This window comes from Dipodomys ordii, unplaced genomic scaffold, assembly GCF_000151885.1.
Source record: "Dipodomys ordii isolate 6190 unplaced genomic scaffold, Dord_2.0 Scaffold195, whole genome shotgun sequence".
Lineage (NCBI taxonomy): Eukaryota > Metazoa > Chordata > Mammalia > Rodentia > Heteromyidae > Dipodomys > Dipodomys ordii.
The window spans coordinates 427,213-440,578 of NW_012267411.1; the positions used below are offsets into that span (position 1 = coordinate 427,213).

General features: G+C 36.6%; 1 protein-coding gene across 1 annotated transcript in view; it reads right to left on the bottom strand.

Annotated features, from left to right (window-relative positions):
* Positions 1 to 5,867: 5,867 nt before the first annotated feature.
* Positions 5,868 to 13,366, bottom strand: part of Bcap29 (B-cell receptor-associated protein 29) — a gene marked incomplete at its 5' end in the record, with an annotated part of 35,350 nt that continues 27,851 nt past the window's right edge. Inside the window, 2 exons of the mRNA XM_013034717.1 lie at positions 5,868 to 5,910; positions 8,629 to 8,729. Of these exons, the coding sequence (XP_012890171.1) occupies positions 5,875 to 5,910; positions 8,629 to 8,729 (137 nt within the window). The remainder of the gene's footprint in view (positions 5,911 to 8,628; positions 8,730 to 13,366) is intronic.

Sequence of the window (13,366 nt, forward strand, 5' to 3'; positions counted from 1 at the left end):
ATTCTTAAGAAATCCTAGTCCCACAAGTGATGTTTACATAGCCTATTAGAGGTAGATTGTAAACTCCTGTTGTAGAATACAGTTATGGGGGAGGGGAGAATAGATCACAAGGCAGTATATATAAAATATGAGCAGTCTCATTTGTGCAAATATTTGCGAGCATAATACATTTACACACGTATATGAACCAAATAAATTTTCCCACATTTACTTTATATTTTGTTACAAGCAAAACCAACTGGGAAACCCCCACTTTTTAGTAAGTAGTCCTCCATGCAGGGTTACTCCAGGAAGTCCTTGGCTAAGAGTGGTGTTGTAAGAGTAATGGTGGTTCAGGAAATTGACAACCCTTGGAAGGGGCAGAAATTCACCACAGGTGCTTCAGGGAGAACAAAGATTTCTAAAGGAGAAGTGAAACCTAGTCTATAGTCAAGAAAACATCTAATTTGGTGTGCAAAGCCAAAAAGTTACTCTTTGTTCAGAAGAGGATTGATCCTCAAAGACATCATCCTGTAGGAAACTTAAATCTTTCCTTATTAGGTATACACACGAAGTTCTCCACATGCTTTTTCTATGTGTAGCTGACCACGCTTGCTTCATGTTGTGTCAGCTATCCTTGTGGTGTGCCCTGAGTAAAGGCAAGGAACAAAAGACCATGGTATACTCTTGTACACTTATGGTGGGAAATTTACACCTGTGGACTAAAGTTAGCTACACTGAATATAAAATATGATGAGACCCTGGGGTAAGAAATCTGATGGCTTTGTGTCATATAGATGTTTTTGGCTTTTTACTCCTAGCTAATATATCAGAGCTATCGGAGTAACTCCTTTATTCAACAACTTACTGGGCAGCAAATGACAAGTGAGGTGCTCTGTGTTATCAGGGCTCCACTTTCCTTCCATCTTGTTTAAGCTCATGATCTTAAAAAGGAACCACTGGTTTCAGGCAGCACACTACAGGAACAAAATCAAATTGCTACCACATGACATTCCTATTTGTTTCCACCTACTTACAAGGATGTGGAAAATATGTTAATCTTTGAGAACCTTGTGTAAAATACGAGGGCATCAGATCTGGGAGTGGTGGCACATACTTGTCATCTTAGCTATGTGTGGGACTGGAAGATTGTAGTTCCAGGCCAGCCTTGGCAGAAGAATCCCATCTCAATAGAAGCAGCTGGGCGCGGTGGTACGTACTTGTGTGGATCATGATCTAGGCTCACATTTAGGTAGGAAATGATTGTCTAAAAAATGATCAGTATAAAAAAAGGACTGGAGGTGTAATTCAACAGTACAGTGCCAGCCTTGCAAGGCCCTGAGTTCAAACCCTAATACTGTAAAAATAGTGAATAAAAGAACTTAGTGGGAGATGACAACTAAACCCTCTACCACACACATTGGTTATAGGAGCTTAGCCCTGACAATATAGACATGTTGGATTAGATATTTCTGCTGTAATGGCTATTCTGTGCATTGAAGGGTGAGGCATCCTTGTTCTCTGTCCATATATAGTATTTTAGTTGTGACAACCAAAAATGCCTTTAGGTATTATCAAGTATTCCTTGAGGATGCTGTCTCCACTACCTGTTCAGCACCACTGATTTACTGTGTACTTTGTTAATCACAAGAAGAAAAACAACATAAATGACTTCAGACTGACAAATGTTATGCCAGAAATAAAATATGGTAAACTCAGATAGGGCTGAGAAGAAGCATTTGGTATATATGTAAAAGTCTTTGGGGGAGATTGAATATGGTTTGTTCCAAGAAGAATCAGGCAGGGAGGTCAACAGAACTGGTAAGACTTCAGGGGTTTGATAATAAGTGCAACAGTATATAACTGGAAAACTTCCATGAAGTAGGAATAGCACAATCTACATTGAAAATAATGCACGGTTTTTTTTGTTGTTTTTTTTTTTTTTGGGTCCGGTCGTGGGGCCTGAACTCTGGGCCTGGGTGCTGTCCCTCAGCTCTTCAGCTCAAGGCTAGCCCTCTACCACTTGAGCCACAGAGGCCACTTCCGGCTTTTTTCTTTTTGCATATGTGGTGCTGAGGAATCGAACCCAGGGCCTTGAGCATGCAAGGCAAGCGCTCTACACTGAGCCACCTTCCCAGCCCCCATAATGCACGTGTTTATATGAGTGATTAGGATACAAAACCAAGCTGTCATTGAAATAGTACAAGTGAGAGATGATGGTAAATAGTTTGGTAGTAGAAATGGAGAGACAGTATTGAGGAGATGGCTAAGGCAATCTTTGACTTACCCATTTGACTAATGGGGAAGATCAAGTGTTGTAAAAGGGTTTTCCACACATCCTCACATTTATTACAGGTCTTTGCAGACCTGTTTTATATATTCCTGTATTCGTTTTGTGTTAATTACATATGGTTCAGGAAGTAAGAGTTAGGTTACTACGTTCACTGGTGTTTTTAGGGACATACTCCTCTCAGAAGCCATGGAAGAGAATCTGTTCCTTGCCTTTTCCAGATTCTGGAAACATTCCAACTGCTGCCTCTGAGTGCTCTCTCCCTCTCTCCCTAGGATACTGATGACTGCATTCATGACTCACTCAATACCTAGGCTAATCTCTTCATGTCAAAATCCTTGATCCTATCTTTTGCTATAGACGAAAACATTTCCACTACTCAGGGATTAAGCAGATGTATTCTGGGAGGCCCAATTTCAATCTACCAAAATTCCTGATGTGTCAGAAATCACGTGGCTAGAGGAGGAGGGTGTAGTAGTCACTTGCTTAGTGATCTCTGTGAAGATAGTGATAAAATGTTGTCACTAAATGAGGAAATGTTAAACAATGCATTTTTATATGTGAATTTTCTGGATTTCGGGAAAAGGAAAGCTAAGCGGTGAAGAAATACACCTTAGGCTTTAGACAAATCATTGTAAATACTGAAGCAGATGTTAATGCTTACCAGTACCGCTATATTCACTATATAATGGATACTTAAATGCATGGTATGTCACATGTAAGGAGACTTGTAAGGGCCATCAGCTGGGAGGGACAGTGAGAAGGCAGTGTGCACTGGCAGGAGAATAGGGAAGTAAACTAAATCACAGAGATAAGAGAAAACAAATATATGCACATGTGGCTGTGAGGTCCAATGAGGAGAGAGTGGCATTGAAGTAATTACCAAAAATGGGTAATGTTTAGAGATCCAGCCAGGATTGTGACATGGGGAGATTCAAAAAGTAGTTAAATTCAGTTCTAGTTTAAATGTTTGAAGCAGGACTCTCATTAGAAGGGAATTCAGGTTCCCCAAAGTACTGGAAAGAATCAGGAATGCTGGGTGCTGGTTGGTCATGCCTACAATTCTAGCTATTCAGGAGACAGATCTGAGGAACACAGTTTGTAGCCAGCCTGGCAATAAAAGTTTGTGAGATGTTATTGCCAATTAACCCTCAGTAACAGCTGAAGGTGGAGGGGAAAAAATAATCAAGCAAGCCTCCTCAGGAATCAGAAATCTTTAGTTATACTCCTACCTGGGTCCAAGATGGAGTCGATCAAGTAACAAGGATGACTCCTGCCAAATTCCAGAGTGCTAAGCTAGATCTTAAGTGCTGCTTCCCTGGGACCAGAATTTTAAGCACATTTGTGATTAGGAAGAAAGTATGCCCAACCCATGCAATTCTGACAGAAAGGGGCAAGAATAACAGTCTTTTGCTTGAATTTATATTACACTAGACAAAGAAGTCATTAACAATGAGAAGGAATAATTAAATATGTAGTATAACTACATCTTGAAATACATATTTTCTCATATAATAGGATTTGCTAAACATCATCACTGGAAATGAAAGTATTAGGAAGAATACAACTTATAAGACAGTTTGGCACAGAGGTAAAATACACAAACTCTGGAGTCAAATTTCCTGGTTAAAACTTGGCTATGTGTCAATGTTACCTACTTTAAGAAACTTTTCGTTTCTACTTTAAGAAACTGTTCAAAGTTTTGAGGTCTCTGTAGCACATCCGGAAAGCAGCCAAAGATCTCTGCAAAAGCAGTTTCAAACCCTTTTTTTCAGAGTACCTGTACTCTTCTTGCCACACTGTCAGAACAACTTTGAGAATCACTGTTATCCCCATTTATGTAGTAATCCTGACCTAAATTTTTTTATTCTCATTTTGGAGATGAAGAAATGGAGGCCTAACAAATATGAAACCTGTTGGCAATCGCATGACTAAGTGGTAAAGCTTGGGTTTGATCTTGGTTCTTCCAGTTCTAAAGCTGTGCATTTCCTCTATGACATTAGACTTGATTTTTATAGAGTAGGCCAAGGTCTCAAATACTCAGTATCTGTATATTTACCCATGTAGCTTTCACTTTGGTATTTCTGAGTATATGCTTGGAGCTGTTATTTGTTCAGTTCTCTTTTATCTCAACATTCCCTTTTCTTGTTATTTATGGTGGTGTCAGCCCATATGGTAAAATTCCTATTTCTTACTCCTGTTAAATGTCTCCTTCATGTTTTCTAGCAGCAACTTCTGACTTTTACCTGAAATAAAATGACCATACTTGCTCATTCCATCTACTTTACAATAAAAAATTAAATACACATGAAGTTGGTATTAAAACAAACAGAAGATGAAAAAAGACCAGAGAATTAGAAACTCCAGTTGCAATTTTTTATTTCCTTTTATATTTAGGTCTTCATGACACAAGGAAGTAGATTTTCATATCTAAACATTGAAGCAAACTAAGTCCTATTATTCTTATCCCCAAATCTATTTGTTCAAATAGAAAAATATTTAATGTTTAGTTTCCAGAATACAGAAACATTTCAGAGAAACTGTGTGACACCAGTGTATGTATGTTTGAGGTAATATTTGCATAATCAGTAACTTGTAACTACAGAAAACATTGCTTTTCTGGATGTAATACATTGAAATTTTAGGTAAAGAATTCCACAATGTAAAATCAGTACAGTGTATGACAGTTTATGCAAATAGATGTAAACTCTCTATTACTTGAAAAGGTAGAATACTATTTCTTACTAAAACCAACGTGAATAAAAAAGCAGTCCAACAGGCATGGAAGCACAGTAACAAAAATAAAATTTATATAGCTGTTTTAGTAAACCATATTACGATACCATCAGACTTAAGAAAAACTACTAAGGCTATTGCTTTCATTGTTTTGGTTCTTTGCAAACTCTGTGGTGGATCTAATCATGTATCCTTATTTAATTTTGCTATATGCAAATTTGCTGATACTTAATAGTATTTTTTTTGGGGGGGTCCGGTCGTGGGGCCTGAACTCTGAGCCTGGGCGCTGTCCCTCAGCTCTTCAGCTCAAGGCTAGCGCTCTACCACTTGAGCCACAGCGCCACTTCTGGCTTTTTTCTTTTTGCTTATGTGGTGCTGGGGAATTGAACCCAGGGCCTCAGGCATGCAAGGCAAGCGCTCTACCACTAAGCCACCTTCCCAGCCCCACTTAATAGTATTTTCAAACATATCAATCATCCTAATCATCTGATTAAACAGATTATTAGTGAAAATTCATCAAAGCTTTCAAAGCTATTAATGGTTTCATGCAGCTTAGAATACTCTGACTTTGGAAGTAAATGGCTAATAAATTTTTCTTTGTATTGGTAAAAAGCTACCATTTACCAATATTACTAGCAATACGTAAATATGAAACTAAACATGCTCATATATTTTTATAGAGCTGGTTTACACACTTTATATCTGAAACATTATCAAATATTTTGATGTCACTACTATACGACCTATGTGTATCATTAAAAAGTGTTGGCCAGTCATATGTTTTTCAGAATTTAAAATTTTCTATTGGCTAACATGGTAACAAATTTATTATCTTGATATGATGTACCACCGTCTTCTTTCAGAGAAGTTCACTGTCCTTTCTTATTGCCTTTATCTAAGCAATTCTGGAAGAAAATATATATAGCAAAGAGTGAGAAACACGTTCATAGATACAAGCACTTTTTGAAAATCTTCCTCTCTTCTGTGTCTAGCTAACAATCTTGAGAATAATCATATGTGAAAATATGGACTGATAGATAAAAGTCTCAAAATTCACTATGGAGTTTTTTTTTGTTTTTTGGTGGGTCATGGGCCTGAACTCTGGGCCTGAGCGCTGTCCCTCAGCTCTTCAGCTCAAGGCTAGTGCTCTACCACTTGAACCACAATGACACTTCTGGATTTTTCTGCTTATGTGGTGCTGAGGAATCAAACCCAGGATCTCATGCATGCAAGGCAAGCACTCTACCACTGAGCCACCTTCCCAGCCCCATACACTATGGAGTTTTGAGTCCCGGTTGGAACATATTTAGAAGGGGAAATTAATACTTCACAAAGCAAATTTTTGCATGTCTTAACCCATTTTACTTTTGTTTTACAGGTACCTCCAGGAAAACAAAAAATTTAAAATTCCACTACTACAAACTCAATTGAAGATTTTTGGCAAAGGAAGAATAAAGGGAAATGGGAAAAAATCCATTTGAGGTGTAGTTGTTATTAAGTCTTTAAATGAAGGGTGATTTTCTAAAATGAATTTTTTAAACTGAGAGGTACTGTCAATAACTTTTGAGTCAATTCTGTCTTTTTCTTTCCTAGAAGAGTGCCAGGGCAAATAAAAGGCAAAGACTACATACTTAGAAGAGAGTGCTTTGTAGTATACTTAGTGCCTACAACATCGAGGGGATTAGATTGAGAAATCCAAATATACTTAGAAGATATAAAAATAAGAATTTTTTGTGCAGATTGCTAAGACTTGAACTCAAGACATGGGTACTATCCTTGATATTTTTTTCCCCCTCAAGGCTATTGCTTTTTAGTTTTTAGTGTTACTGGTGATGAGAGTGTAAACACACGAACACTAGAAAATGAGCAGATACGGTAGGGAGCACCGGAGGACCAGCATATGGAACATGCCCAGCAGGATCTGGGACCAAAGAGGAAGGGAAGTGGGAGTTGTGAAGGAAATGGTGCGTAAAACAGAAAGTAGGAAAAAGCCCTGAGTTAGAATTTCCTTCAGCTTTCAGTCTTCTGCTAGTGCCTCTCTTTGGATAAACTTGCCTAGAACTAAGACAGCAAGGGAGAATGAATCCAAGAAAGCATTTCAATGACCTGTACAGGCCAAAGAACCTGGTTATTAGCAAAGGCTCTAGAGAATCATTTCTTGACTTTGAATCCCAGCTTTGTTTTCTATTCACAAGGAGTATTAAAATATTTTAGTTACCATGGGAAATAAACACAGCGGCATTTAAGAAACCATTAGCCAAGTGCCTTGTTCAGAGCATGAATGTTCAGATGAATGTTATTATTTTAAAAATTATATACAAAGGGCTGGGAAGGTGGCTCAGTGGTAGAGCGCTTGCCTTGCATTCCTGAGGCCCTGGGTTTGATTCCTCAGCACCACATAAGCAAAAAGAAAAAAGCCGGAAGTGGTGCTGTGGCTCAAGTGGTAGAGCACTAGCCTTGAGCTGAAGACCTGAGGGACAGCACCCAGGCTCAGAGTTCAGGCCCCACGACCGGACCCAAAAACAAAACAACAACAACAACAAAAATTATCTACAAAGTAAAAGAATATAAGACTTACATGTGTTATCAAAAAGGCCCAACTCAACTCTCAGTATGGCACTTATTTCTGATACTTTGGAAAAGCCCACTGGTTGATGTTTAACAGATATAATAAACAAATTATGATAAACATATTTTTGATTGTTTATTATCAGCCATGGACATTACTAAGTATCTTATATATTTTACTGAGCTCTCCCAACAACCCAGTGAACAAGGTACTGTTCTGATTTTACACATGAAGACGAGTTCCCGGAAGATAATATAACCTCAACATAAAAAACCTAATATGAGGCCATGTATAGGTATTCAAGTCTGTCTATTTCAAAGTCTATGAGCATGTATAGCAACTATTTGTCACATGCCAAGGATGCCTATGGAATAGAATAGTCTCTTCCACAATTTTCCCATGTACTGTGTGGCTTGGAGGGGATATGGTTTAGCTCAGTGGTAGAGTACTTGCCTATATAAGCACTAGGCCTTGGATTTGACATCCAATACTATTAAAAAACATGTTATTGGGAAATCAATTCAGTTTTGTAATTGACAGCTGAAGAGAAAAAATAAGCCTAGTATCAATGTTTACAGTTAACTCTTATTGAATTGGATAGAGAAAGAAAGCAAATCTATGGTTCAGATCTGAGTTAACAAGAGTATGGTATAGAACTTCAATTTTGACTTCACTTAGGCATGAATATAGTGAACAATAAAATTCAAAACTTTCCAGAACTCATATGTTTTTTAATGCTGCTATCTTTTGTGATTCAATTTTCTTTTCCTTAAAACTTCACTGAAACTGTAATGTTCTAAGTTAGCATGTTAACAATTCTTTATGTTATAATTATCTTATTTTTAGTTGCAGTAGCTTAAACTTCACCCTTCAGGTAAGTCTGGCTTCTTAGATCATTTAAGAAAGAAAAAATTAAGTACAGACTTTTTTTTTCTCTTGTACTGGTATATGAACTTAGGGCCAGGCAGGTGCTTTACCACTTCACCCATGTCTCCACACCGCACATAATCCGAATAGTTTATTTGTAAAAAATGTAAGAGTTTATGTCACTCACCTGAAGTTCTGAGTGTTCTTTCAGGAGTCGGTCGTATTCTTTTGAAAGTCTCTCTGACTGAACCTTCATACACATTACATCATTTTGTGCCTTAAAAAGAGCTAAAACATAAAAAAGAATGTTGTTTTCAAGTATTTTCAAAATATCAGAAAATTTTCAAGACTTAGAGAACTCCTATGTAGTCTTTACTTCAGTTTGCTGTTGTGCTCCTTATAGTATTGCATTCACTCTGTCTACATATACAATTATTTATTGGATCATTTGAGAAGTTGAGTTTGCAGACATAAGGTCCTTTACTGAATTCAGTATGCTATTGTATATTTCATAAGAACAAAATATTTTCTAATGTAACTATTTACTAAATTTAGGAAGCTTACTATCAATACTCATCTTTTTATTTTGTGTGTATGCTAGTATTGGGACTTGAAATCAGGTCTAAGACTGTACCTTAGCTTTTTATTCTGAGTATTTTTCTGTGTTTTAGCATGATGGTTCAAGCTCATCCCATATCTTCCCTGGATCAGCTGGGACTCAGACATTAAAAAAAAACTTATCATAAGGGTATGATTCTGAAAAAAACTCATAAAGCATTTTTCTGTTCATTCTTGCTAAGTGATAAGAAGAAAGAAAATCACAACATACAAAGTTGAAAGTATAAGAGTGTGCAAGTTAGTTTTTGTGTAGGGGGAGGGGAAGCATGGTAAGGCCCTAGGTCTGTTCCTTAGCACCACAAGAAAACAAAATGCTTCTCTGACACATGGATGATGGCAATCTTGGTTGCAATAAGATAAAAACAAAATCAAAACCCAAAATATTCAACATAGCTGAAAAAACCACAAAGCAAACAGACAATTCTTGAAATTTTTTTGATGAAAATATACTCATTACAAATAGCTCAGGCTACTGTAGTACAAATAAATAATATTTCAGAATCCAGTCTGGCTCAAAGAAAAAGCTAAAACACTGAAAAATGGGGCAAGAAATGTACAAGATAAGCTTTAACTATATAGTGTATATATACTATATATATAGAGTCACACTATATATACACTATATACTTCAGGCTTATCTTGTGTATATACTACATATATAGTATATATACTAAATAGTATATAGTAACAAAAAGGAAGAACTCTAAAATAAAGGAAAAAACCCCAAACCCCAACCTACCAACCTACCAAAAATCCATAGTGAGGATTAAAGGCAATACCCAGCAGCCAAAATTGTGTAACTTATACAATACAGTAATTTAAGTAGTATTAAATTATAATCCAAAGTATAAGATTCATGAGTTCACCCTGACAGAAATGAGTAAATAGTGGTGAGGTCAAATCAGTGCTTAAATATAGTCTGTGAAAAGTGCCTTCCTTCTTGAGATTATCTTAAGGAACAGATCGGGATGCATGGGAGCAATGACTTCATAGTACAGAAATCTAACAAATACCATCTCTGCCTGGTAATGAAGGTCAACATCAACAGTGACAAATCATGTTAATTCTGTGTACTCTTGAGATAATGTGATGAAATGGCTCTTTATTCTTGTGACCTTCTCAGTACCCACATAACCCCAGTCTAATAATAAAAGAATAATATAAGTCCTGAGACATGTACAAGAACATAATCAGTGCTTTTCATAACTGTCACAATCACCAAGATTAAGGAAAATTTGAGGAACTACTATAGCTATACGTATTACTAAACATAATATGGTATCCTCACCGAAATACGGGAATAGGAAAAAGAAAATCTGGTGAAAACTAAGGCAATCTGAGTAAGTCATGGACATTAGTAAGTAATAATGTGTCAATATTGGTTTATCCAACTGTACAACTGTGCCATATTGATATAAGACATTAATAATGGGAAACTGGGTGGTGGACTACGGGAATTCTCTATGTCATCTTGCTAAAATTTCTGTAAATCTAAACTGTGTTTATGTAAAAAGCCTATAAAAATCACAATGGGAGAATTAAAATGAGACTTCTCTGAAGAAATAAGAGTAGTCAATAGACACATGAAGAAATGTTCAACATCTCTGGAATACAAGAGAAATACAACATCTTTGGAATACAAGAAATACAAATCAATACCACACTGAGATACCACCTTACCCCAGTTAGAACATCTATAATCAAGAAAACAAATAACAGTAGATGCCTACAGGGATGTGGCCAAAAGGGAATACTACTACACTGTTGGTGGGAATGTCAACTGGTTCAACCACTCTGGAAAGCAGTATGGAGGTTCCTCAACATAATAATAGTGGGAGATTTTTAACACTCTATTCTCAGCAAAGGACAGAAAAAACAAACAGAAGATAAACCTCAGAATTAAATGAACCAAAATGGACTTAACAGATATCACTACAGAGTATTCCACCCAACAATGAACCAATTTACATTCTTCTCAGCAGCCTAAGAACAGTCTCCAAAACTGGTATCATAGGACACACAAAGGCCCTAAGCAAATACAAGAGGACTTAGATAACACCTTGCATTCTATCTGATCACAGAGGAATAAAACTGTTTTCACCAACAAAACATATTGCATAAACACTCAAACACATGGGGACTGATTAACACACTACTGTATAACACATAGGTCACTAAAGAAATAAAGGAGGAAATTAGAAAGTTTTACAATTCAATAAAAATGAAAACAAATCACAGAGGAACCTCTGGGATACAGCAAAAGCAGTGCTGAGAGGAAAGTTTATAGCTCTAACCAGAAACAGCTCAAGTAAATAACCTCATGATGCAACTAAAACTGCTAGAAAAACAAGAACAAATTCAATCCCAAACTACTATACTTCAGAGATAGCAAAGCTTAGCACAGAAATCAATGAAATAGAGACTAAAAAAATATACATAAAATCAATGAAACAAAAGAGCTGGATTTTTGAAAAAAAATCAATGAAATTAACAGAACCCTAGCAAGATTGACAAAGAAGAGATTCACATTAATAAATTAGAGATGGCACAGGAAATATTACAACAATCATCCAAGAAATCCAAAAGGTTATAAAGGACTACTTTCAAAACCTATACTCAAATAAGAAAACCCTAGTAGAAATGGACAAATTCTAGAGATAAACCAACTGCCTAAGCTGTACCAAGAATATATAAATCAGTTAAACAGGGCCATAACATGCAACGAGATTAAGAAACCAGAAGTCTTCCAAAAGGAAAAGCCCAGGCTCCAATGGATTCACAGCTGAATTCTAGAAGACTTTTAAAGATGAACACAAATACCCCTCAAACATTTCAGTGAAATAGAAACAGAAGGATCAGTTCCAAACTCATTCTATGAAGCCAATATCACATTCATCCCCAAACAGTAAAGATCCAACAAAATAAAGAACTACAGACCAATCTCTTTAATGAGCACAGATACAAAACTCTTCAATAAAATACTATCCAATGGAATCCAGAAACTTCTTAAAAAATTCATTATGACTAAGTAGGCTTCATCCCACATATGTAAGCCTGGTTTAACATATGTAAATCAATAAATGTAATTCACCACATCAACAGAACCAAAGACAAGAATCAATGATCATCAAAATAGATGCAAAAAAAGCTTTTGCCAAAATCCAACATCCAATCATGTTAAAAGTTCAGGAGAATCTAGGAATAAAAGGAATTTTCCTTAAAACAATACACTCTACATGACAGATCAACGGCCAACATCATACTGAATGGTGAAAAACTAAAACCATTTCCCTTAAAATCAGGAACAAGGCAATGATGTTTACTCTCTCCATTCCTCTTCAATATACCTTTGGAATTTCTAGTCAGAGAAATAAGGCAAGAAAAGGACATAAAAGTGATTCACATAGAAAAAGAATTCAAATTATCCTTATTTACAGATGAGATGATCTTATACCTAAAGGACCTAAAAGACGACTGCATCCTCAAGTTCCTAGAGCTGATAAACCACTTTGGCAAAGTAGCAGAATACAAAACTAACCCACAAAGATTAGCAGCCTTTCTGTATGCCAACAATGAACAAGCAGAGATGGAGATCATGAAAACAACTCCATTTCCAATAGCCTTAAATAAAATAAAATACCTAGGAATAAACCTAACCAAAGATGTAAAAGAGCTTTATAGTAAAAACTATAAAAATCTGAAGAAAGAAATCAATGATAACACCTGGATATGAAAAGACCTTCCATGTTCATAGATAGGTAGACTCAATATTGTGAAAATGGCCATACTGCCAAAAATGATACAGAAATTCAATGTAATCCCCACCAAGATCCCAATAACCTTCTTTACCAAGATAGACAATAAAAAATTTCATATGGAAAACAAAAGACCTAGGATAGCCAAAGCAATTCTAGGCAAACAAAGTAATTCGAGTGGTATCACAATACCAGACCTCAAGGTCTACCACAGGGGTATAACAAAAACAACTTGGTACTAGCAAAAAAAAGAGACTCAAAAATCAATAGAACAGGGGCTGGGAAGGTGGCTCAGTGGTAGAGTGCTTGCCTTGCATGCCTGGGGCCCTGGGTTTGATTCCTCAGCACCACATAAGCAAAAAGAAAAAAGCTGGAAGTGGCGCTGTGGCTCAAGTGGTAGAGCGCTAGCCTTGAGCTGAAGAGCTGAGGGACAGCACCAAGGCCCAGAGTTCAAGCCCCATGACCGGACCCCCCCAAAAAAATCAATAGAACAGATTAGAAGACCCAGAAATAAAACCCGTACTTACAGTTATCTGATATTTTATAAGAGAG